Source organism: Salmo salar, chromosome 29 (assembly GCF_965601325.2).
Source record: "Salmo salar chromosome 29, fSalSal1, whole genome shotgun sequence".
Lineage (NCBI taxonomy): Eukaryota > Metazoa > Chordata > Actinopteri > Salmoniformes > Salmonidae > Salmo > Salmo salar.
The window spans coordinates 20,893,895-20,920,816 of NC_138319.1; the positions used below are offsets into that span (position 1 = coordinate 20,893,895).

At 39.2% G+C, this 26,922-nt stretch overlaps 1 protein-coding gene and 1 long non-coding RNA gene across 2 annotated transcripts; one reads left to right on the forward strand and one right to left on the reverse strand.

The window, feature by feature from the left end:
* Window positions 1-239: 239 nt before the first annotated feature.
* LOC106590267 (myosin-7) lies at window positions 240-19,775 on the reverse strand. Its single transcript, XM_082970738.1, has 38 exons — window positions 19,560-19,775; window positions 19,093-19,236; window positions 18,841-18,997; window positions 18,728-18,755; window positions 18,531-18,636; window positions 17,936-18,028; window positions 17,448-17,511; window positions 17,262-17,360; window positions 16,537-16,640; window positions 16,312-16,450; window positions 16,080-16,198; window positions 15,749-15,898; window positions 15,475-15,645; window positions 14,990-15,299; window positions 14,803-14,876; window positions 14,422-14,627; window positions 14,200-14,323; window positions 13,324-13,460; window positions 12,979-13,234; window positions 12,482-12,724; window positions 12,219-12,395; window positions 11,976-12,121; window positions 11,808-11,898; window positions 11,338-11,727; window positions 11,104-11,230; window positions 10,887-11,005; window positions 10,602-10,798; window positions 10,245-10,428; window positions 7,012-7,177; window positions 6,789-6,913; window positions 6,395-6,703; window positions 6,079-6,282; window positions 5,437-5,733; window positions 5,194-5,298; window positions 4,989-5,084; window positions 4,761-4,895; window positions 738-786; window positions 240-362 (listed from the first exon to the last, which is right to left on the reverse strand). The coding sequence occupies exons 1-37, from the start codon at window positions 19,758-19,760 to the stop codon at window positions 766-768; spliced, it is 5,814 nt and encodes a 1,937-aa protein (XP_082826864.1). The 5' UTR covers window positions 19,761-19,775; the 3' UTR covers window positions 240-362; window positions 738-765.
* Window positions 9,166-12,426, forward strand: LOC145865766 (uncharacterized). The gene is made up of 3 exons (XR_014383075.1): window positions 9,166-9,488; window positions 12,017-12,130; window positions 12,291-12,426. It is a non-coding gene; the product is annotated as an uncharacterized LOC145865766 (long non-coding RNA).
* Window positions 19,776-26,922: the final 7,147 nt, after the last annotated feature.

Consider the following 26,922-nt stretch of genomic DNA (forward strand, 5'->3'; position numbering starts at 1 on the left):
ATTAACAATATGATATGATGTGGGTACTAGTGGACAAGTCCATTTCTGTTCAGCATATCACTGGGCCAGGTGATTATTAGTCAATTTGAGATAAATAACCATTTTAGATTATGGGACATTAAATGTCATTTTCTTGATGGAATTCCTGTTTGTATTGGAATCAACAACATCCTTGAAGTCTATACCAGACATGGAAAACCTTTGGTATACAGGTAACATGTTACAAGCAATACACAGAGTGGCTATTTAAATTGACTTTATTCTTCTCATGTTGCATGGAGAATAAAGAAAGACTAAAGCACTACAATCAATAGATTTTCAGAAAGGTCCATCCGAGAGCTTCACTCTTCATAATGTCCTTTCTGTGACAAAGAAGATAAATAAAGGTTGAGAAAATGTGCTTCTGTATTTTCTGAAAAACGTCTTATTAAATACTGTTCTTCATATAAATATTTCCATCAACTATTCCAATAAATCATTTATTAAAACATTTTTGCTTGCATAGCACAGAAAGTGACCACTGAAACCAAGATATGCTTTTGAAATAATGTTTGTGAACAATAATCCAATTCATATTTGATCCTGTCTTATACAATATATAAAAGAAAATGGTAATGAATAATAGTATGGCTGTTGGATATCAAATATTTACAGAGCTATTAGGTAGAGGCTGTTGTCATACATGAGGCAATTTACAAATTATAACCAATATAATTCATCTGATTAAAAGAACTGACCTGGGAGCCAGCATCACAACTCTTGGCCTCACTCCTCATCCTTTCCTTTCTGTGACAGAGAAGATGGATGGATTATGAGAACATTTTAATTTTACTGTGTAAAGGAATACATTTCATACTGCCATTTACTGGGTCCTTAAAATATATGAGTGGAAACTTCAACAGGTATGTATTATGGTACACTATGAACATCATGCTGTCCCATACAGATACTAAACATGTATCTGATTCTCTTTACTGTGTAATAGCCAACACTAAGCTTTTACTAAATGTTTATTGGCGCAATAGCGTCCATTTAAAGAATTCAATAAACACTCATATATTTTTCTCTTCAACTACAGTATTACAGAAATGAGTTACAACTGTTAAAGCTGTTTGCCGCACAGATTCAATGAATAATCTAAAACAATTCTAGATTTAGCCGCAATTCTACCCCCAAGCCGATATATCCTCAAAACACCTGCGTCGAGGGAATAATCAAACCAAATGAAATTGTATTAGACACATGCGCCGAATACAACAGGTAGACCTGACAGTGAAATGCTTACTTACGAGCCCCTAACCAACAATGTAGTTTAAAAAAGGGAACTCCAATCAAAAATCATTATCAGCTATGTTGGTCCTCACCTGAGGTATTATTGATATCATTTGTCTATATTTTAAATACTATGATTTAGCCAAAATGTTAATGGAAAAATAAATCCATGACGCCATTCTGACTATTGGCATTCAATCAAAATGTCTCTGGATCTTGTCCTGTATAGTTTCAGAACACAATAGATGGCAGCAAATTAATAAACATGCATTGTTATCAATTATGAATAACAATATATACAGTTGAAGTCGGAAGTTTACATAGACTTAGGTTGGAGTGATTAAAACTCGTTTTTCAACCACTCCACACATTTCTTGTTAACAAACTATAGTTTTGGCAAGTCGGTTAGAACATCTACTTTGTGCACGACAAAAGTAATTTTTCCAACAATTGTTTACAGACAGATTATTTCACGTATAATTCACTGTATCCAATTCCAGTGGGTCAGAAGTTTACATACACTAAGTTGACTGTGCCTTTAAACGACTTGGAAAATTCCAGAAAATGATGTCATGGCTTTAGAATCTTCTGGTAGGCTAATTGACATCATTTGAGTCAATTGGAGGTGTACCTGTGGATGTATTTCAAGGCCTACCTTCAAACTCAGTGCCTCTTTGCTTGACATCATGGGAAAATCAAAAGAAATCAGCCAAGACCTCAGAAAAAAATGGTATACCTCCACAAGTCTGGTTCATATTTGGGAGCAATTTCCAAATGCCTGAAGGTACCACGTTCATCTGTACAAACAATAGTACATAAGTATAAACACCATGGGACCACGCAGCCGTCATACCGTTCAGGAAGGAGACATGTTCTGTCTCCTAGAGATGAATGTACTTTGGTGCGAAAAGTGCAAATCAATCCCAGAACAACAGCAAAGGACCTAGTGAAGATGATGGAGGAAACAGGTACAAAAGTATCTATATCCACAGTAAAATGAGTCCTATATCGACATAACCTTGAAAGGCCGCTTAGCAAGGAAGAAGCCACTGCTCCAAAACCGCCATAAAAAAGCCAGACTACGGTTTGCAACTGCACATGGGGACAAAGATCATACTTTTTGGAGAAATGTCCTCTGGTCTGAAACAAAAATGAACACTTACATTTCTGTTTGGCCATAATGACCATTGTTATGTTTGGAGGAAAAAGGGGGAGGCTTGCAAGCCAAAGAACACCATCCCAACCGTGAACCACAGGGGTGGCAGCATCATGTTGCGGGGGTGCTTTGCTGCAGGAGGGACTGGTGCACTTCACAAAATAGATGGCATCATGAGGAGGAAATTTATGTAGATATATTGAAGCAACATCTCAAGACATCAGTTAGGAAGTTAAAGCTTGGTCGCAAATGGGTCTTCCAAATGGACAATGACAACAAGCATACTTCCAAAGTTGTAGCAAATGGCTTAAGGACAACAAAGTCAAGGTATTGGAGTGGCCATCACAAAGCCCTGACTTCAAACCTGTAGAACATTTGTGGGCAGAACTGGAAAATTGTGTGTGAGCAAGGAGGCCTACAAACCTGACTCAGTTACACCAGCTCTGTCAGGAGGAATGGGCCAAAATTCACCCAACTTATTGTGGGAAGCTTGTGGAAGGCTACCCGAAACATTTGACCCAAGTTAAACAATTTAAAGGCAATGCTACCAAATACTATTTGAGTGTATGTAAACTTCAGACCCACTGGGAATGTGATGAAAGAAATAAAATCTTAAATAAATACGTCTCTCTACTATTATTCTGACATTTCACATTCTTAGAATAAAGTGGTGATCCTAAATGACCTAAAACAGGGAATTTTTACCAGGATTTAATGTCAGGAATTGTGAAAAACTGAGTTGAAATGTATTTGGCCAAGGTGTATGTAAACTTCAACTGTATATAATGATAATATGAATAGCAAGTTGATTAAATATGTCTTAAAGCTTTTCAAAGTTGAGGCTTTTTCATCTACAGTGCCTTCCGAAATTATTCATACCCCTTCGATTTCTTCACATTTTATTGCGTTACAAAGTGGGATTAAATTCGATTTTTGTCAACAATCTACTCAAAATACTCTGTGATGTCAAAGTGAAGACAAAAGATTTTTTTAAACATGAATACAAATTGGATTGAATACAAATATAGTCATTTAAATATTCATCCCCTTTGTTTAGGCTAGCCTAAATAAATTCAGGAATAAAATTTGTCTTAACAAATCACATGGACTGACTCTGTATGAAATAAGGGCCACATGATGTTTTTTATGACTAACCCTTCCTCTATCCCCCATACATCCATCTGTAAGGTCCCTCAGTCAAGTATTGCATTTCAAGCACAGATTTAACTAGAAAGACCATGGAGCTTTTAGAATGCCTCATAAAGAAGGGCAGTGATTGGTAGATGGGTAACAATAACAAATCAGACATTGAATATCTCTTTAACCTTAAGCATGGTCAAGTTAATCCACCTAGACACATCAAAGATGCAGTCGTCCTTCTGAACTGAGCTGCAGGACAGGAATGAAACAGCTCAGGGGTGTCACCATTTGGCCATCGTGATTTTAAGAAGTTACAGAATTCAATGGCTGTGATGGGCGAAAACTGAGGATGCATCAACAACATTGTAGTGAATCCACAATAATGACTTAAAAGAAAAATACAAATATACAGAATAAAATTAATACTACAAAACAAAACACAGCAAAGGAATATCATTTTTTGCCTAAATGTAAAGCCTTATGATTGGGGCAAATACAACACATCACGGAGTAACTGCCTCCTTTTTTTTATTTTCAAGCATTACGGTGGCTGCATTATGATATGAGTATGATATAAAGAATAAGGAGTTGAGCTAAGCACAGGCAAAATCCTAGAGGTAAACCTGCTTCAGTCTGCTTTACACCAGACACCAGGAGAGGAACTCACCTTTCAGCAGGACGATAACCTACAACACGAGGCCAAATGGAGTTGCTTACCAAGAAAACAATGAATTTTGAGTGGCCAAGTTACAGTTTTGACTTAAATCGTCTTGAACATGTATGGCAAGACTTTAACATTGCTGTCTAGCCTTGATCCCCAACATCTTGACAGAACTTGAATAATTATGAACAGAATAATGGGCTAATATTGCATAATCCAGGTGTGTAAAGCTCTTAAAGACTTACCCAAGAAGACTGACAGCTGTAATCGCTACCAAATATTTATTCACTCAGGGAGCTGAACACTTACATTTCTATTCATCTTTGACATTACAGAGCATGTGTAGATTGTATGTGTATTTTGTGTAGATTGTTGACAAAAAATTACAGTTCAATCTATTTTACTTCCACTTTGTAACACAATAAACTGTGAAGAAATCCAAGGGGTATGAATACTTTTGCAAGGACACTACAAAACAAGGGAAGTCTGCAAATTATCCTTTAGGATTCTTGAAAAAGTGACTTTACTGACCTTGGAGCTGGCATCACGACTCTTGGCTCTCATCTTATTGACCTGAGACTCAGCAATATCTGCCCTCTCCTCTGCCTCATCCAGTTCATGCTGAATCTTACGGAACTTGCCCAAATTGGAATTGGCTTGTTCCTCCTGTGAAAAATGTTAAATATGATTTATGTTTCTGGCAAACAAAATAATTTGAGAATTACAGATGCATCAGTTAGATGATAGAAGGTTACTTACAGCCTCCTCTGAAGTTCTCTTGTAGGATTTGACCTTCAGCTGCAGTTTGTCCACCAGGTCCTGCAGGCGGCTCAAATTCTTACGGTCTTCCTCAGTCTGCACACAAAAAGAAGAGAAAAAATAGTAATGCTGTAGATTTATCTTACATTTAATTCTGAGCATGTTAATGTAATTGTGCCCTGTCAAATTAAAGTATATAATGTACCTGGTATGTGAGCTCCTTGATGCGTCTCTCATATTTACGGACTCCTTTCACAGAATCACTGCTCCTCCTTTGCTCCAGTTCCACTTCAGTCTCTAGCTCTCTCACCTAGAAAGATATGATCGACACACCATTTCCAATTATTTTGATAGTTACCACTACTTTTAATTTTAAAGCTACAAATATGACTAGAAATATGAAATGTGACATTGAATTCATAGAAGAGAATGTAGCTTAGACACTTACTCTGGCCTCCAGCTTCTGGATCTGCTTCTTGCCACCCTTCATGGCGATTTGTTCAGCTTCATCCAGGCGGTGCTGCAGGTCCTTGATGGTCTGCTCCATGTTCTTTTTCATGCGCTCCAGGTGAGCACTGGTGTCCTGCTCCTTCTTCAGCTCTTCTGCCATCATGGCAGCATCAGTAATGGCCTTCTTGGCCTTTTCCTCTGCATTTCTGCACTCCTGCACAGCCTCCTCCACTTCATTCTGAAGCTGGGATGTGTCGCCCTCTAGCTTCTTCTTCTGGCTCAGTAGGCTGGTGTTCTACACATATATATGACAAATTATGTTTATATTACCTCTACGTACCTCAGGTAGCAGACATTTAAAGATGGAATCCGTAGTAGGGGAAACAGTGCCACTGTCCATCCAACCCCCATTGTTATTGTTTTTGTTTTGTTGACAAAGTAGAAGTGAGGAGCGTTGCACAACATTGTACAGTATATTTTCTGCTGTTTTATTGCGCTTGCAATGACGTCCAAAAGGAAAAAACTGTGTTTGTTGTTTGCAGTAACTTCTTTGTTGTTGTAATATCACAAACAGACATGTCAGTTTCACCATTAAGGACTCCATCTTTAAGGAGAACACTGTTCTATAATACTGACTTACCTGTGAGTGGAGCAGCTGAACTCTCTCACTAACATCCAGCAGTTCCTGCTCAGCCAGTTTGCGGCCTCTCTCAGTCTGCTCCACCAGGGCTCTCAGCTCATCCAGTTCAGCCTGCATCAGGTTGTTGCGTCTCTCCACAATGGCAATGTTCTCCTTCAGGTCATCATTGCTACGAAGTGCATCATCCAGCTGCAGTTGAGAATCCTGTAGAGAGAATTACTGATTTTACTATATTTATTTTCTTGTTTCACAGTGTGGTTTGGCTTTATCTGAAGGCAAAAGTAATGTTTTTAATTCAATGGTGTGGAAGTAATACCTTCAGATGGGAATGGAGACCCTTAAGTTGCTTCTGGGCCTCTGATGCCTGCCTGTTGGCCTGGCTGAGCTGGATCTCCATCTCATTGAGATCTCCCTCCATCTTCTTCTTCAGCCTGAGAGCTTCATTCCTGCTGCGAGTCTCTGACTCCAGGGAGCTTTGCAGGGTATCCACAACTCTCTGCTGGTTCCTCTTATTCATCTCCATTTCCTCGTCTTTCTCCACCAACTTCCGTTCAATGTCAGCTTTCACCTGATTGAACTCCAGCTGAGCTCTCAGGATCTTTCCCTCCTCATGCTCTAGGGAGGCCTATGAGAACATATCCACCCATTGTTTGTAAAATCTTAATTAAATGCTGGTACTTTCACCATCATTAAATGTTTTCTATTCTCACCTCAGCTTCCTCTAGAGCAGACTGTATCTCAGACTTCTCCTGCTCCAGCTGTTTACGGATCTTCTCCAGCTCATGGATGCTCTTTCCTCCCTCACCAAGCTGCTCAGTCAGGTCAGAAATTTCCTCTGTGGAAAAATATAGTTGTACATCAGAATCTTTTCTCTATAACATATCTATATTTTATTGACTAAGTTATATAGGCCATTAATTCTTATGCTCTGACCTTGGAGGTTCTTGTTCTCCCTCTTCATGGTCTCCAGATGATCCAGAGACTCCTCATAAGAGTTCTTGAGTTTGAAGAGCTCAGTGCTGAGAGATCTGGCCTCTTTCTGGGAGCTCTCCAGCTCAGTCTGAGACTCCTCAAACTTCTGCTTCCACTCAGCCAGGACCTGAAAATCATACAGGTGTTTTAAGTAGCTTCAATACAGTGTATGATTAAGATAAGATATACTTTATTGTTCATTAACTTACAGAGAATAAAAACATGTCTTTACGCTCACAAGCCAACCCCCTGGGACACACAGGGTCTGGAAGCAATGGGTCAGGGGGTTAAGTGCCTTGCTCAAAGCCACGACGGCAGGTGATTGCAGGATGATGCCAGCAACTCTACAGTTTCCAGCTCACTCTGCACTAGGTTTTCCTGTCTGAGGTTGCTGGCTCGATTTTATAACCACTAGGCCAGTGGTTCCCAACCTTTTTTGAGCCATGGCACACGGATAGGATAAAAAAATCTGCAGCCTCCCGAGTGGCGCAGCGGTCTAAAGGAACTGTATTGCAATGTTGCGGCGTCACTACAACCTGGGGTTCGATGCCAGACTGTGTCACAACCGGCTGTGACCGGGAGTCCCATAGGGCGGCACACAATTGGCCCAGCGTCGTCCGGGTTAGGGGAGGGTTTGACCGGGGGGGCTTAACTGGGCTCATCGCGATCTGAGACCCGCAGGCGCCTGCAGGCTGACTTCAGTTGTCAGTTGAACGGTGTTTCCTCCGGCACATTGGTGCAGCTGGCTTCCGGGTTAAGCGAGTGGGTGTTAAGAAGCGCTGTTTGGCGGTTCATGTTTCGGAGGATGCATGACTCTACCTTCGCCTCTCCCGAGCCCTTTGGGGAGTTGCAGCGATGAGACAAGATCACAATTGGATGTCACAAAATTGGGGAGAAAAAGGGGGTAAAAATATATATATGCAGTATATAAAATCTGCAGAACAACAAAAATGTCCCTATTAATTTATTTAGTGGTAATGACCTTCATCTCATCTGATCCATACTACTAATCATCTATTTTCTGTGACAAAGGTTTTTATAGATTAAATAGTGTTTATTTGATATATTTTCATAGTCCCTTATTCATTCTGATTAATTTGCGTGTACCCCTTTAAGAGCTTCCCGCGAATCCATGCTAGAAATATTTAGTTTCTCTCTGTAAATTATGTCTATAGATGAAAATAGGTTTGGGCTAGAGAGGACCGTTTTTTCTGCACTGTAAATGTGCAACAACAGACACAAAACCATGCTCTGATGGTTTCTATGGCAGAAGCTATTGTACATAGCTAAGCATAATCATACTTGCCTTGCTAATGGTTTCTCACAAGGCGAGTTTAATGGCTGTGATAGGAGAAAACTGACGATGGATCAACAACATTACTTCACAATACTAACCTATTTGGCAGAGTGAAAAGAAGGAAGCCTGTACAGAATTAAAAATTCCAAAACATGCATCCTGTTTGCAACAAGGCACTAAAGTAATACTGTAAAAAATGTGACAAAGCAATTAACTTTTTGTCCTGAAGTGTTATGTTTGGGGCAAATCCAATAGAACACATTACTGAGTACCACTCTCCATATTTTCAAGCAAAGTGGTGGCTGCATCATGTTATGGATATGCTTGTAATCATTAAGGACTGGGGAGTTTTTGGGGGATAAAAAAGAAACGGATTGGAACTAAGTACAGGCAAAATCCTAGAGAAAGATGAATTCACCTTTCAGCAGGACAATAAAACACAAAGCCAAATCTACAGTGGAGTTGCTTACCAAGAAGACAGTGAATATTCCTTGGTGGCCGAGTTACAGTTTTTACTTAAATCAACTTGAAAATCTATAGCAAGGCCTGAAAACGGTTGTCTCACAATGATCAACAACTAATTGACAGCACTTGAAGAATTTTTAAAACACTAATGGGCAAATGTTGCACAATCCAGGTATGGAAAGCTCTTAGACTTACCCAGAAAGACTCACAGCTATAATCCCTGCCAAAGGTGCTTCTACAAAGTATTGACTCAAGGGTCTAAATACTTATTTAAAGGAGATATGTCTGTATTTCATTTTCAATACATTTGCAAAGATTTCTAAAAACATGTTTTCACTTTGTTATTAGACAGTGTGGTGGTGAAGAAGGCAAAACAGCGCCTCTTCAACTTTATGAGGCTGAAGAAATTTGTCTTGGCCCCTAAGACCCTCAAAAAACTTTTACAGGTGCACAATTGAGAGCATCCTGTCGGGCTGTATCACTGTCTGGTATGGCAACTGCACCTCTCGCAGGGCTCTCCAGAAGGTGGTGCGGTCTGCCCAACGCATCACCTGGGGCACATTACCTGACCAGGACACCTACAGCACCCGATGTCACAGGAAGGCCAAAAAGATAATCCAGGATATCAACCACCCTGGCCACGGCCTGTTCACCCCGCTATCATCCAGAAGGCGAGGTCAGTACATGAGCATCAAAGCAGGGACCGAGAGACTGAAAAACAGCTTCTATCTCAAGGCCATCAAATTATAAAATAGCCATCACTAACCGGCTACCACCTGGTTACTCAACCATGCACCTTAGAGGCTGCTGCCCTAAAGTATATACATACACATGGAATCACTGGTCACTTTAATAATGGAACACTAGTCACTTTAAAATTGTTTACACACTGCTTTACTCATTTCATATGTATATACTGTATTCTATTCTACTGTATTTTAGTCAATGCCATGCCGACATTGCTCGTCCTAATATTTATATATTTCTTAATTCCATTATTTTACTTTTAGATTTGTATGTATTATTGTGAATTGTTAGATACTACTGCACTATTGGAGCTAGAAACACAAGCATGTCGCTACACCTCCAATAACATCCGCTAAATATGTGTATGTGACCAATGAAATTTGATTAGAAGTTTTCACTTTGTTATTATGGGGTATTGTGTGTAGATGGGTGATTTAACATTTTTTCTATTCATTCCTTTTGAATTCAGGCTGTAACACAACTAAATGTGGAATACGTCAAGTGGTATGAATACTTTCTGGTAGCACCCATGTCAAAATTCCATGTGCATTTCAAAGGAAACGTTTATAAGTGAGTGTTCCATAAATTTACCATTTGACAACCACTGCACTAGGCTACCTGCCGCCCCTAATGTACTATAATGAAGGCTAATAGGACTTGTGTATTCCGTATGTGTTTTTCTTACCTTGTCAAAGTTCCTTTGCTTCTTGTCCAGAGAGGCAGCAGCTGCATTAGATCTCTCCACATCCACCATGAGATCTTCAATCTCATTCTGGAGTCTGTGTTTAGTCTTCTCCAGGGATGAGCATTTAGCATTTACAGCTTCCACAGCTTCCTCTGCATCCTGCAGACGCTGAGCCAGCTTCTTCCTAGATTGATATAGATGAGAAACACATTTCCGAACAGCTGCCTTTTTTCTCTAATATATAACGGTTGTATAACAGGTAATCCATGCATTATTCATCATGTACATTTGTGTATCGCTCATTCAGCCAACGTTAAATAGCCTGAAAAGTAAGAGAAAGTAATAGAACATCCTTACTTTGCGTCCTCAAGCTCCTCAGTCTTCTGGATGGCATCAGTTTCATACTTGGTTCTCCACTGAGCCACCTCAGCATTAGCCTTGGACATGCCACGCTGCAGCTCAGACTTGGCCTCCTGCTCCTCCTCATACTGCTCCCTCAACAGATCTGAGTCATGGCGAGCAGACTGCACTGCATGGGCAAGCGCGTTCTTTGCCTGGTAAGGAAATTTAAAAAAGGATCTGTGATTATGCCTGAAGATAAATGTAGTTGGATAAGCGACTCTGCATTCTTTGTCTAAATACCTTGACTTCCTCCTCCAATTGTCTCTTGAGGTCTTCAATCTGCTGAACGTTGGACTGCTTACCTCTGGTCAGTTGGGAGACCAGAGAGTCCTTCTCCTCCAACTGTCTGGCAAGTTCTCCTGTTTTCATGATATTCAAATTATTTTAAATTATATTACTTAATCTGGTTATTTTTTGTGGGTGTTCATGTGGATGTCCAGGTTTTTTGTTAATATACCATTCTCAGTTTGAAGCTTTGCTTTCTGCATGGTGAAATCATTAATGGATCGCTGTCCTTCCTCAGCTTTCGTCCTGTATTCACTCATCTGGTCCTCTAGAGTGCGGCACATTTTCTCGAAGTTTGTCTTAAAACAGATTTTTTTTAATGACAGAACAGCATCACTAGATTGCATCTTAAAAAGCATGTCAAGAAAAAGCATACATTTAAAGATTGCTCAATGATACCACATACTTTGGACTTGACAATCTGCTCCATGTTGGAGACCACATCATCCAGCTCCAGCCTGAGCTCACTCTTCTCTTTCTCCAGCTTCTGCTTCACTCTCTGAAGGTTGTCAATCTGTTCTCCCAGGTCAGCTACACTGTCAGCATTTTTCTTCCTCAGAGTGGCAGCTGTAGCCTCATGCTGCAGGGTAGCCTCTTCAAGGTCTCTGCGCACCTTCTGGAACTCAGCCTCCCTCTTCTTGTTCATCTCTATCTGGGCAGCAGTGGCTCCACCAGCCTCCTCCAGCCTCTCACTGATCTCTTCTAGCTCTCTGGCCAAGTCTGCCCTCTGTTTCTCCACCTTGGCACGGGCAGCTCTTTCAGCCTCCAGCTCTTCCTCTAATTCCTCAATGCGGGCCTAAAATAGTAGGAATTCAATTCATCTAGTTCAAATGTGACTTTAAGAATTAAAGCGTTTCAACAATTTTCTCGAATTACCTGCAGCTCCTTCAGTTTTTTCTGGAGCTGGGCACCCAAGGCTTGCTCATCCTCAATCTTGCTGTTGAGTTGGCTCATCTCAAAGTCCTTCCTGTTGAGATGAATATGCATTTTTTGTGTTTTCTATTGAATAATACTTTGTTAGCATATTTTGATCTCTGATCTTACTTCTTCATTCTCTCCTCCATCTGCTGCTTGTCATTCTCCAGGTCCATTAGGCTTTCCTGGGTCAACTTCAAGTCTCCTTCCAGCTTTCTTTTGGCTCTCTCAAGGTCCATTCTCACCTTCTTCTCTTGCTCCAGAGACCCTTCAAGCTGATAAAGGTTATGTAAAACAATATTTGGAGTAACCAATTCACTGAAGCTTGTTTTTAGGATATCACTAATTTTCCTATTCCTATTTGATACTCACATCATCAACTTGCTGTTCCAGTTTGGCTTTGGCCTTGGTCAGCGTGTTGACTTTGTCCTCCTCACTCTGCAGGTCATCCAGTGTTTGTTGATGAGCCTCTTGCAGAGCCTTCTTCTCCTTGGTCAGCTTGGCAATGATTTCGTCCAGAGCTGCCATCTCCTCAGTAAGGTTTTTAACCTAAGAAAACAGAACATCGTCATTACACTTCCTCCAAACATATTAATTTGAGTTTTAACAACACAGTAATAAAGAAAAGTGTTTACCTTGTTCTCTGTGGCATGCTTTTCCTTCTCCACTTTAGCCAGAGTGAGCTCCAGATCATCAATGTCCTTCTTGAGTTCTGAGCACTCATCCTCCAGCTTCCTCTTCTTAGCAGTTAGCTCTGAATTCATCTCCTCCTCATCCTCCAGTCTTTCTGTCAGCTCTTTGGCTTTGGCCTCAAGCTGGATTTTGCTTTTGATCAGACCTTCACATCTCTCTTCAGCATCAACAATACTGTCTTCTTGCTGTCAATGTGTCAATATATTGTAATTATGTCATATTCTCCAATGCTCAAAAGTTTGTTTGGAGGCATATTTGGACACTACAAATGATTGACAAATGCTCCACTGATTGTACGTATCTATTTAGAAAATCATGTCTCTTTTCTCTGTTTTTCTTTTTCTCTTGTTAGCTCTTAGCTAAAAGCTAACTAGAAAGGCCATTTTGACCAAAGATGTGACTGCTGCAAAGTAACTGTAGTGCAGTTAATATTACTCACAGTTTGGACTGTAAGCTGCAGGTCGTTCTTCTCTTGGAGAATGGAAACCATCTTTTCTTCCAGCTCCTTTCTACGGGCTTCAGATTTAGCATAAGCCTCTTTAAGCTTCAGGAATTCTTCCTTCATGTTGGCCATCTCCTTCTCAGTCTCTGCTGACTTCAGCAGAGGTTTGATCTTGAAGTACAGCTTCATCCAGGGCCAATTCTTGACACCCATGAAGGCACGAATGTTCCATTGGATCACAAGCAAGGCATCCCTGCAACATTTGTATAAAATATGGTTAATACAATCGTTCCTCACCCCTAACATATCCTCTGCAAAATGTTAAGCTAATCTAATTTCTACCTGCGGTCAACCATTTTCTGGAACTCAATTCTAGCAAGTAGACCACGTGATCTGGCCTGGAATGCAGTGATGATAAGAGCGAGACGATCATCTCTCATCTCCTCAAGTAGACCCAGGAGACCAGCCTTGAAGAACACCTGAAGATACACAAAGGTCATATTGTGGATGCTTGGATCGTCTTGTATTTGGTGGGATTGTATTTTTCTGACAGTTGACTATAAATAATTTGAATGTGGTGTCCCCCAGATTTACAAAACGTGGCAGTCATGATAAGATTGCTGATTTCTTGCTTCTGTAATGGAGCAATTGATTTTATAACATCAGACCCAGCATGTTGACCAAGAGTTACTAAATTTGGCAAGGTCTTTAAAGTTAGAAAGTCCATCTCAAACGGTTTGGCCATTAAGCTTTTAACTGCTTACTGTAGATCTAGATCTACTACATTGTGGCCCTATACGAAGTATAAATGTGTATTTCTTAACTGGACCCATTTGCCCAAGAGACAGATGACATAAGATAAGCATTATCAGTTGTATATTAGCAGTTATTTCAAGAGAGGTTAATGGCCAACAAGCTGCATAATCCATAAACTAAAAGTAAAGCTATCATGCATGTTAAAAAAATGATAGTTTTCAACAACCATATTAATAGATTTATTTTTATAAATAAAGTTTTGTCCGAAAATGCTGTTTGAGGTCTTTTCCTTAGTAGGTGACGTCAAGAGTTCAGCTTGTGAGAGAAGAGGGAGCTCAGGATAATTGACGATTTTCACACTAGAATTATCATTTGGATGAGAGTTCAAGTGGATATTTCTGAGTCATATGTGGTAAAATCCCACTTCCCACTTGGTTACGAACGCACAATTAGAGAATTTACCTTAGTGTGTCCTAATCTGTACTGGGTGTGGTCAATATCCAAAGAGCCCAGCAGTTTTTCTGATGCCTTCATGTTGTCCATGAACTGACCCTCAGGGATAGCTTTTGGATTGAGGATGCGGTATCTGAATTTAAATTAGAAAACAATTATCTTCAAAAATGGAACACCTGAATAGGTAAACAGTTGAATTTATTTTCATAAGGAAATGAATAATTATTTTACCTTTGTTTGAAGTCAGCATACAGGATTCTGTTGGGGAAGCCCTTTCTGCAGATCCTGATGCCTTCCAGCACACCGTTACAGCGCAGCTGGTGCATGACCAGAGGATTCTCCATGGCCCCAGGAGTCTTGGTCTCATTGGGGATGATGCAACGCACAAAGTGGGGGTGAGTAGACCTCAAATTGGTCATGAGTTTACCCAAGTTCTCCTGTGAGTATGACAAATGTAGAATTTTACATCGGTGAATGAGTCTCCAAGTACCTCACGAGTCACAACAGCATTTAATGCTAACATGCCAATCCACAACATACTTTCATCTCAAGTATAGTGCAAATATAATACATTTGTTAATCATACATATGTTTATTTAAGCTCAGATTTACCCTGTGCAATGCAGACACAGTCTGGAAGGAAGAGCCTTTCTTCTTTTTTCCTCCAGCCGCTTTTTCTTCAGGTGCTGTATGATAATGAAATAACTATTCAAATATACCATTATTACTACTATGATATACTGTGGATTGTTATTTATTTGAGTGTGTTGTAGTCTTTGCAGATATGAACACATAGTACCTCCTTCTGCACCAGCATAGTTTGCAAAGAGGTTGGCCAGGAACTTAAGACTTGACTTCTGGAACAGTGCGACCACAGTCTCATTCAGAGGATCCTTGTTCTTCACCAGCCAGTTACCAATGTTGTAGTCAACAATGCCAGCATAGTGAACCATGGAGAAATGGGCCTCTGGTTTACCCTTAACAATCCTAGGCTTCTGGAAGCATGCATTTTTGCCCAGATGCGTATCATACAGCTTAGCTTTGAATGTATTATCACTGGCCTTAGGGAACATGCACTCCTCTTCAAGGATGGACATGATACCCATGGGCTGGTGGAAGGAATGAATGGAAATACATTTATGTTAAGGGAAAGGCATTGTGAATAAATATCAGAATAATTTGTCTTTGAGACACATTTATGAAGACTGTCCTTGTAATATTTCAAAACCTCAAAGATTACTTAATATACATCATATAAACTACTGCACAACTGAAGACACTAACCCTTTCAATGAGGTCAATGCAGGCAGCCAAGTCCATGCCAAAGTCAATGAACTCCCAGACAATTCCCTCTTTCTTATACTCTTCCTGCTCCAGCACAAACATGTGGTGGTTGAAGAACTGCTGCAGCTTCTCATTAGTGAAGTTGATGCACAGCTGCTCAAATGTGTTGAACTGAAATAAGAGTTCACAGTTACTTTATCTTGTCAGCTGTAATTTTTTTAGATGAATCGTTTTATGATGTGTGCTTTTTATCAAATTTACATCAAAGACTCACCTCAAAGATCTCAAAGCCAGCAATGTCTAGCACACCAATGTAGTGCTGGCGAGCATTCTTAGTGTCCAGAGTAAGGTTGATTCTTATCACCATCCAGAGGAACATGTTCTCGTAAATTTTCTTTGCCAGTGCACCAACAGCGTAGTACACCTACAAAATATTGAGAGAAGAAAATACCTCAACATAAACACAAAGGACAGTTTCCAAGACACCGATCGGCCTAGTCCTGGCCAAAAAAGCATGTTCAATCGAGAATTACAGGTATGAACATCTTAGCAACTTTATAGACAAGTTTCATGCTGAATATTATGACATTTTTTGGGAGACTCACCTGGTTGACATTCTGACCTTTGGTGACCCACTCATTTCCAACCTTGACCCTTGGGTTACACAAGCCCTTGACTAGGTCAGCAGAGTTGAGGCACATCAGATATGCAGCTTTGTCAAGATCTAGAAAGGCAAAGTTTTATGATTGGAAGAGGCAATCTAACTGATTTAGATTTTCAGATTTTTCAGATACTACTGCATATTGAAGTGAAAGGTTTTAAATCCTCAGCACTCACCCTCAGTGCCATCTGCCTCTGCTTGCTCCTCCCGCTGCTTATTTTTGAACTTCATGTTGCCGTAGTGCATGATGGCACCAGTCAGCTTATACATGCCATTCTTCTCCTCTTGGGAGAATCCCAGCACATCAAAGGCATCCTAGTCCCAAATGAAAGGTAATTGTTTTGCATTGGAGAAGGGGTTGGAATGTTATTGCATATACAGTATATAGATATATTACTCACATCAGTAGCCATTAGCTCATCTGAATCATTAATGGAAGTTACAGCAATCTCTCCTTGGGAGATGAAGGCATAGTCATAGGGATTGCTGGTGATGAGTAACATCTCTGAAAAGAATTGAACAGCTCAGTTTATTTCTGTTGATGGTGTAGTATAGGTCATAACATAATATAATCAGTATTTGGATTGGGGTCAATTAGAAAATTGGCATTGTTTTTAAAACAAGTCATTTTATAAATGGACAGGTCAACAAATTAGCCCTAATCAAGTTTCAAAAACTGCAGCTGGAGATAGTTTTGTGTGTATTGAGTATTAGTGTTGTGAGCTTAAACATAATTTAAATAATTGCACCTTTCTGGTGGACAAAGAAAATTTTAAAAATCACACTATATTGTTTTGTGAGGTTTACAGTGGGGGGATGGGGTAGCGCACTGCCTGGGCTGCACCATAAGAATTTAATTGGATTTCATCAGAAATGTTCAGTTTAATCCAGAATTGACCTCAACCCTACTGAGTTTGATGATTCAATACTCACCCAAAATCATTTCAATAATTGCACCTTTCTCGTGGACAACGAAAATATTAAAAATCACACTATATTGTTTTGTGAGGACACTGCCTGGGCTGCCTGTGCTGCACCATTAGAATTTAATTGGATTTCATCAGAAATGTTCAGTTTAATCCAGAATTGACCTCAACCCTATTCAGTTTCATGTTTCAATACTCACCCAGCAGTTCTGGTTTCTGTTGTGACAGGATCTGGTAGAAGATGTGGTAGTCTCTCTCAGCCTTGAGCTGGAAAGTTACACGTGACTTCTCCAGAAGATCTGATCAGTATGGAAAGTGCTTTTGATATGAATGTTTCCTGTCAAAGAGATCTGTTCAAGCCTTGTCAAATTGAGTATTGTACTCACAAGTCTCAATGTCAGCAGATGAAAGCTTCCCAGTGACTCCAAAATGAATTCGGATGAATTTACCCTGTAAGTTATTGTCAAAGCAGAAATTAATAATCACATTAGATCAGAGTTCAAGTAGTATTTGTTTTCTTTTTGAATACCTAAGTAGGTGTGCATGATTGAGCTTGCATTGTGTAATGGAACTGATGGAATAGTCCTACAAGTTTAAATTCCACCTATCTGGTTCTCAATCAAACACAGAAAATATTGAAAAGAAAACAAATACTATTGAAACCCAGCTCTGTTGCACACATACATATTTGATATTTGATTTGATATACAGTCCCAAAAGGGTTGATTAGGTGATGGACCTGAGAAAATTAGCTGATGTCATGACATCAATTAATTGTATCCTAATAAATTTCAACCACAAAATACAACAGATAAGATGAACATGTATGATAAGATTTAAATGATATTTGACTGCAAACAAAGACCGAACGTACAAATCGGGAGGAGTTGTCATTCCTGATGGTCTTGGCATTACCAAAAGCCTCCAGGGCAGGATTGGCCTGGATGATTTGATCCTCCAGGGTCCCCTACAAACCAACAACCACACAGTGTTAAAATAATGCAATAAAGATCTGTATGAAATATTTGGTTAACACATTCAGCCATGAAGAATGCTGCGGGCGTGGAAAATGATGCAGTTTTATAGTTTCAAAGCAAATATTCTGCAATTCTATACATTTTGCCATGCGGCTGAGAATATTATTTTTCATTTTTAAAGTTAATTTCCTTCAATAATTCTACACATTATGCCATGGCTTATACCTTGTTCTTATGCAATCTGAGTGACTCAAACATTATAACATTTTGGGAATTTTAAATTCTCCCTGACTGTTTAATTTTTAATTGAGTGATTATTAGTTCTCAAAGATTATCTTTTTTAAAATATTTTGATCCGTTATCTTTTCTATATACTTATCTGGTTTTAGTCGTTTAAGTTTACACTGAAAACGTATTTACCATCCCCACATTTTTTTCAAAAAATTATTATTAATATTAAAAAGTATATAAATGTTTTGTATTCTATTTGACCTTTTTTTCATCAGATGTACTTTTCTTTCCGCTAACAGCAGCAATGCTGGCGAAATACTGGATGACTCTCTTGGTGTTAACAGTCTTTCCAGCACCGGATTCTCCACTGGAATTGAAAATACAAATGGTAATGTCTCAGAATTTCTCTTAACTTTAAATAGTCTTAAATGGATATAACCTTTGGTTGATGTACTTACGTGATAAGGACAGACTGATTTTCCCTGTCTGTTGAAAGAGAAGTATCAGTAAATGTGACATTATCCAAATATCATTTGATTTATGTAGATGAAAAGGAAAAATTATATTTTACCTGACAACATGTACTGGTAGGCATTGTCAGAAATGGAGAAGATGTGAGGTGGAGCTTCACTCCTCTTCTTGCCTCTGTATGCATTGACAACAGACTGATCGTACACTGGCAGCCACTTGTATGGGTTGACAGTGACACAGAACAGCCCTGAGTAGGTCTGTGGAAGACAAGAGGGATACCGCAGATTTAGTTTCATTCATTTGAATTAATATTTGATTTAATGGAGATATTAGCAGACAGGTCATTACTTACATAGATCATCCAGGCTGCGTAACGCTCTTTGAGGTTAAACAGCACAGCGGGCTCGTGCAGGAAGGTGAACATCGCCATGTCCTCAATTTTATCAAACTTTGGCGGGTTCTGGGGGTGGACGTCCTCCTCCTTCACAGTAACAGTCTGAAAGAAGAGCAAATGAAATTGTTTTGTTACATTTTTAAGGTGTAGAGACAAATCCTAACTTGAGATTGATTATACACTGTGTTGAATTTTCGCAAATTATACATTTACATGTAATGCCTGATTTGCTTGAAAGTTATAGATCTCATGTTAGGATTCTGCTTTTTTTATTTTCTCTTGTGAGAATAATTTTAATAGTAAACATTAAAAGCACATAACTCAATTCAGTTTATAATTAATAGTTCATCAATCATTGAGTTATCGTAGTAGAAAAATGTATTATCTTATGATTTTCCAGAAATGTTTTTCACCAAAATATTTACCTTTCCAAACTCAGTTTCAGCGGTGACTTTAGCTCCATCTCTGCTGGTGATTGTGGCCTTGACGTATTCAACCTCAGGGTCAGGCACATAGCACTCTCTCTTTATGTCAAAGGGTCTAGTCTGGCATTCCATACGCTCCCTGTCTGACTTACGCAGATAGGACGCTGCGGCGCCAAACTCTGCCATCAAACTGTCCACCATTTTTTATTCTGTAAAGGCAGGAACAGACCATTGAATACCTACAGTATGTACATATTACGTACAGTACAAGGTGCAGACCCAAACACTGCCATCAACGCGGCCCCCATTCTTAAATCTATGCAGGTATGTGTGTATCTATTATTATTATTAGGTTCAATTATCAATTACATTTGTTTCAATCAAATGTATTTATAAAGCCCTTTTTACATGAGCCGATGTCACAAAGTGTTATACAGAAACCCAGCCAAAAACCCCAAACAGCAAGCAATGCATATGTAGAAGCAGATGTAGCTAAACTTCCCGATTTACATGTGGCTGTCCTCTCACTGTTGCCATGGTTTGTTGTATGCTAGGATTCTCATGACAAACAATTCTCAAACTTAAGAAAGAACAACCATTTAGATCTTCATACTTTACAATATGTTTTACAATATGAACCACATTTTGATAGTTTTACATTTTATTCTGTTAATGAAAAAGGGAACCGTGCATATTGTGGTAATAATCTAATATCAGTGTAAAGCACTAATATTAAATAAATCAACAACTTTAGGGCACCAGGGCTGTATTTCACTTCTCTCTGGTACCATTTTTGGAATGCATAATGTAAATAAAACATTTGATCCCAAACATTTTCCACCAAAGACCTATGTAAATTGGAAAATTGTATACTAGTATCACTACTGTATGTATACATGTGTACTGTATATGAGTAGTATATTGTATCATAGCATAACGGTCATGGCGGAACAATAGAACTTTAAAATATAAGCTTAAAATAGACATGAGGGTCAAGGCAGAACAGCAGTAGGCTACCAGATTTAGAGTCAAAGTTTAATAAGAGTTCATTTTAACAATGTGAAGGTCAGCCAACCAATAGCACATTGTAAATAAACAAAATCATGTGACTTTCACAGCAGGCCAAAAGTAGCTACGTCCACTGTAGCTGATATTTACCGCTTGTGTTAGTGATGAAACTGACTATTGTAATTAATTACTTTACATGAGAGATATGTTATACAATATATACAGATGTAGCATCTTAATTTGACCTATATTGTCACAGCAAAATAATCCTGTTGCAACATGATTTTAATGATTAGTCCATAATGTCGCTTGTTCCGTGGTTAGGCTGTTAGCTGGCTAAAAGTAGGCAACATGAAAAGTGCAATACTGTTTATATAACCGTCTGTTAGTGTGGGTTTTCAGTGAAATTATGTAAATCACGAAGCTCATCTGCATTTCGTGCGTTGCAAGAAAACTCATCAACAAAAGAGTCTGTACATCTGTGAAAGTTGACTAGATTGATGTGTACAAACACCAAAATGTTTGCATTACAAATTTGGCAAGCTGTTATACTTTTCATGAAACACATTTGAAGACTTCACTCAAACCATTAGGAGGAATCTTGTACAACCTATTTTTTTGAAGATTATGATTCTTACCAGTTGTTGATTACCCCTTGGATACGTTTTGGTGGAAATAATTTCTACTGAAAAGGAAATAGACATACAAATACAAATATCAGTCAACTGACCAGCTATGTGTGGTTATGACTATTGTTAGGTCCTGTAATGATTATCTTTGCCCTCCTCAGCAGACTGCCTCTATATGCTTACCTTCAGGATGTCCGGTGCCTTGTGTCTCCCCCTGGTCTGTCTCCCCCTGGTCTCCGACACCCTTTATAAAGAGTGTTGCTCAGCCCTATATGGAGATGGGCCATCTATTATAATAAATTAGTCTGATTATTTTAGAAGATCTGTATTTGGGGCTAGAGGTGTATACCTCTTTGACCTATCAGGCTCGTTGTAGGCTATTCCAGGGTGGACAGAGGATGCACTGAAAGCATTACCCATGTTGTTTTACTTCTGAGTTTGTTATTGTGAGGTAGTTTGGATCGACAATAGCAAGCAGCAGGTCTTTACAGTACCGTTAGTCCCAAAATGAGGAAAAATAAGTTAAAACATCCTCATTTCATTTCATAACCTGTATTCAGCTGGTCATTTATGTTTTTAGGGATTTTAATGGTGTGTAATTGGATGTACAGCATAATGCAGTTAGATGTTCATTGACCTACTTAATCACATATTATTTATTCATCAGAGATATTTGGAATAAGTTTGACTCCTCTAATGTTCACTGAAGGTGAGCATAGAGAATCTCAAGAACATTCGCACAGTAATAAAGACATGTGATTACATTTCCTGAGCACTTTCCTCTTGAAAAAGTTATAATAACCTGTGTAATGCGATGGCTAATGGGTTAAGTGTAACCTGTGTAGAATACTTTATAAGGAGTTGAGCCAAGGGGCATAAGGGCTTTGATTTATAGTAACACTCTCTGAAAGGTCGAGATAGCTGTCAATACATTAGTGTAAAGCTGTCTACAAGCAGTCAACAAGGTGATAATAAGTAGTTGTCATCGCCAGAGAGAGTTCCCCTCCTTAAAGACCCGTGCAGGGGGCAGAGGTGCCTTACAACTTAACACCTTGCGTCTCCTTTCAGCAGTGATGTTACCGAATTAGCTTCCAGAGCTGAATATATCACATGCTACTCAATGACACTGTTAAGGGTCGAATTCCCAGCTGTCGTGTGTGTGTGTGTGTGTGTGTGTGTTAATATGTGATTGGAGGGGAAACATTTGTAGATTTCACCTGCATGAACCTACACTCCAGTGAAGCGAAAACTTTACATTTTGGATTTGAGATAAAAATCTTTCAAATGAGGCGACAGTACAGAATGTCAACTTTTATTTAAGGATATTTTCATACATATCTCTTTTACCGTTTAGAAATGACATCACTGTATGTATCTGGTCCCAGAATTTGTCATAAGTGTTTGGACAAATTCACTTATATGTTTATTATAGTTGTCAAGGTTTAGTATTTGGTCCCATATTCATTCCCATATTCCTAGCTCGCAATGACTACATCAAGCTTGTAAATACAAACTTGTTGGATGCATTTTCTGTTTGTTTTGGTTTTGTTTCAGATTAAAGTGCATTCGGAAAGTATTCAGACCCCGCCCGTTACGTTCGCCTAAAATAAGATTAAATTGTTTTTTCCCCTCATCAATCTACACACAATACCCCATAATGACAAAACAAAAACAGGTTTTTAGACATTTTAGCAAATTTATAAAAAATAAAAACGGAAATATCACATTTACATAAGTATTCAAACCCTTTAAATCAGTACTTTGTTGAGGCACCTTTGGCAGCGATTACAGCCTCGAGTCTTCTTGAGTATGACGCTACAAGCTTGGCACACCTCCCATTTCTCCCTTTCTTCTCTGCAGATCCTCTCAAGCTCTGTCAGGTTGGATGGGGAGCGTTGCTGCACAGTTATTTTCAGGTCTCTCCAGAGATGTTCGATCGGGTTCAAGTCCGGGCTCTGGCTGGGACACTCAAGGACATTCAGAGGCTTGTCCCGAAGCCACTCCTGCGTTGTCTTGGCTGTGTGTTTAGGGACGTTGTCCTGTTGTAAGGTGAGCAGGTTTTCATCAAGGATCTCTCTGTACTTTGCTCCGTTCATCTTTCCCTCGATCCTGACTAGTCTCCCAGTCCCTGCAGCTGAAAAACATCCCCACAGCATGATGCTGCCACCACCATGTTTCACCATAGGCAGGTTTTCTCCAGATGTGACACTTGGCATTCATTCCAAAGAGTTCAATCTTGGTTTCATCAGGCCAAAGGATCTTGTTTTTCATGGTCTAAAAGTCCTTTAGATGCCTTTTGGCAAACTCCAAGTGGGCCTGTCATGTGCCTTTTACTGAGGATTGACTTCTGTCTGGCCACTCTACCATAAAGGCCTGATTGGTGGAGTGCTGCAGAGATGGTTATCCTTCTGGAAGGTTCTCCCATCTCCACAGAAGAACTCTGGAGCTCTGTCAGAGTGACCATTGGGTTCTTGGTCACCTCCCTGATCAAAGCCCTTCTCCCCCGATTGCTCAGTTTGGCCGGCCGGCCAGCTCTAGGAAGAGTCTTGTTGATTCCAAATTTCTTCCATTTAAGAATGATGGAGGCCACTGTGTTCTTGGGGACCTTCAATGCTGCAGAAATGTTTTGGTACCATTCCCCAGATCTGTGCCTTGACACAATCCTTTCTCAGAGCTCTACGGAGAGCTCATGGCTTGGTTTTTGCTCTGACATGCACTGTCAACTGTGGGACTTTATATGGACAGGACTGTGCCTTTCCAAATCATGTCCAATCAATTGAATTTACCCCAGGTGGACTCCAGTCAAGTTGTAGAACCATCTCAAGGATGATCAATGGAAACAGGATGCACCTGAGCTCAATTTTGAGTCTCTTAGCAAAGAGTCGGAAATTTTCCAAATCTAAAAACTTGTTTTCGCTTTGTCATTATGGAGTATTGTGTGTAGATTGATGAGGAAAACGTTTCATTTAATCCATTTTAGAATAACACTGTAACGTTACAAAATGTGGAAAAAGTCAAGAGGTTTGAATACTTTCCTGTCACGAGTGTCGTATGGATTTGACCAAAATGCAGTGGGAGTGTGTATACTCATCTTCTTTTTAATAGGCAGAAAGAAGGAAAAACAAAACAAAAACACACGTATACAAAAACAACGACGATAAACAGTCCTGTAAGGCTTACAGCTATACAAAGAACAACTACCCACAAAATCCCATAGAAAAAACACCCCTCTTAAATAGGACCTTCAATTAGAAGCAACTAGGAGCAGCTGCTTCCAATTGAAGGTCAACCCAACAAACACCACATAGAAATAGACATACTAGAACTAACATAGAAATAGACTAACAAGAACATAACCCAACAAACCCCGAACCACTCTAAACAAACACCCCTCTTAAATCAGAACATAGCCCAACAAACCCCGAAACACTCTAAACAAACACACCCCTGCCACGTCCTGACCAAACTACAATAACAAATAACCCCTTATACTGGTCAGGACGTGACATTTCCGAATGCACTGTATGTTATGCCCAATAGAAATTAATGGTAAATAATGTATTTTGCCATTTTGAAATCACTTTTATTGTAAATAAGAATATAATATGTTTCTGAACACTTCTACATTAATGTGGATGGTACTATGATTACAGACAGTCATGAATTAATCATGAATAATGATGAGTGAGAAAGTTAAACAAGCACAAGACAACCTCTCACCACTACCAATAACAGGGGAGGTTGGTATATTTTGGGGGGCTATTCTATTTATGCCTCTGTAACTTTCTCAATCTTCATTATTCAAGATTCATTCACGATTTTCCGTGATCACGGTAGCATCAAAGTATTTAGAAACATATTATAATCTTATTTGCTATAAGTGACTCCAAAATGTCACAATACATAATTAACCATTAATTTCTATTAGGCACAACATAATCTGAAACACAACCAAAACAAACTGCAAATGCATCCAACAAGTTTGTAGAGTAAAAGCTTGGTGTAGTCATTGCATACCAGGAATACGGGACCAAATACAAGACTTTTGACTACTTTAATACACATATAAGTGTATTTCTCCAAATACTAATGACACCTTCATATGGGGGGACTAAATACATAAAGTGCTTTCATTTGTCAACTGTAAAATAGATATGTATGAAAATACCCTAAAATAAAAGGTGACATTCTGTCCCCTTTGCCTCATATGAAACATTTGATCTCAAATCCAAAATGTTGGAGTATAGAACCAAATTAAAAGTTTTAGCTTCACTTTCAAAATACATATTTAGAGGAGTGTATGTAGCTTAGTATCAGATCAAAATTAAGTGTTGAAAGATGACGCATTCATGGCTTTCATATGGAACCAGACCTAGTATAGTATATTTAAGCAATAAGGCACGAGGGAGTCTGGTATATGGCTAATATACCACGGCTAAGGGCTGTTCTTACGCATGGCGTAAAGTGGAGTGCCAGGATACAGCCCTTAGCCGTGGTATATTGGCCATATACCAGAAACACCCGAGGTGCCTTATTGCAATTATAAACTGGTTACCGACGTAATTAGAGCAGTAAAAATAAATGTTTTGTCATACCCGTGATATACCGCGGCTGTCAGCCAATCAGCATTCAGGGCTCGAACCACCCAATTTATAATATATCGTATACCACGAGTATGACAACACAGTTACTTTTACTGCTCTAATTACATTGGTAACCAGTTTATAATACCAATAAGGCACCTCGTGGGTTTGTAGTATATGGCCAATATACAGTACCATGGCTAAGGTCTGTATCCAGGCACTCCGCGTTGTGTCGTGCCTAAGAACGCCCCTTAGCCATGGTATATTGTACCAAATAGCACACCCCCTCGGGCCTTATTGCTTAATTAGACAGCATTTAATGTTGATTATTCTGGTAAGGAATGTCCATTTTGTTGAGAAGAATGCATGGGTAAATTTACTAACTTAAAACTACTACTGATTGTGTCAAAAAAAATAGTGTAATCATTACGATGAAGCAATATCAGTACATGCTTAAAATATTGTCTCTCTTAAAGATTAATTTCAAAAGAAGCAACAGCCAAGATGATATTGATTGAATCCTAATTACCAGTAGAATACATTTCACACCATTGTTATGAATGTTCTCTTGACTTCCGTCTGTCGCACACCGGCGGGTGGGTGAACCCTATAACACACCGCGTTGACAGCAAGCAAACGAACACCGAACAAACGGACCCCAACTATGCAAACCTACAAACTGTCTAGTGATTTTTCTCTTTTACAGATGCGGTAAAATATACTGGCATCCTTGTATGACTACATATTTTTGGTGTTGACATGTTTATTTGTTTGATTAATAACTGCACAGGACCAAGTAAAAAATGGCCTGTAATAAATTATCTAAAATTCAAATGAATTTGCTTGTAGGCAATGATTCTTGTTTACTGTGTAATTTCTCACCTGTGGTAAGTAGCAGGTGCCTACAAGGTAAAAATAGCTATTCAACCAGTTTTGAAAAAACAGAACATTCTTCTCCATTGCACTCCTTTGTACAGGTCAAGGGTGCCAATATATTTGACCGCATCTGTAGCTAGTTAGCTGCTGTTATTCTACATCTAAACATATGAATACTTCCATTCACTTCTACAACATTCTATTTTAGGCTTAACCTTTGTTTATACGTCCTCAGTCTGCTTCTGTTATGATCACTGTCTGTCAGAC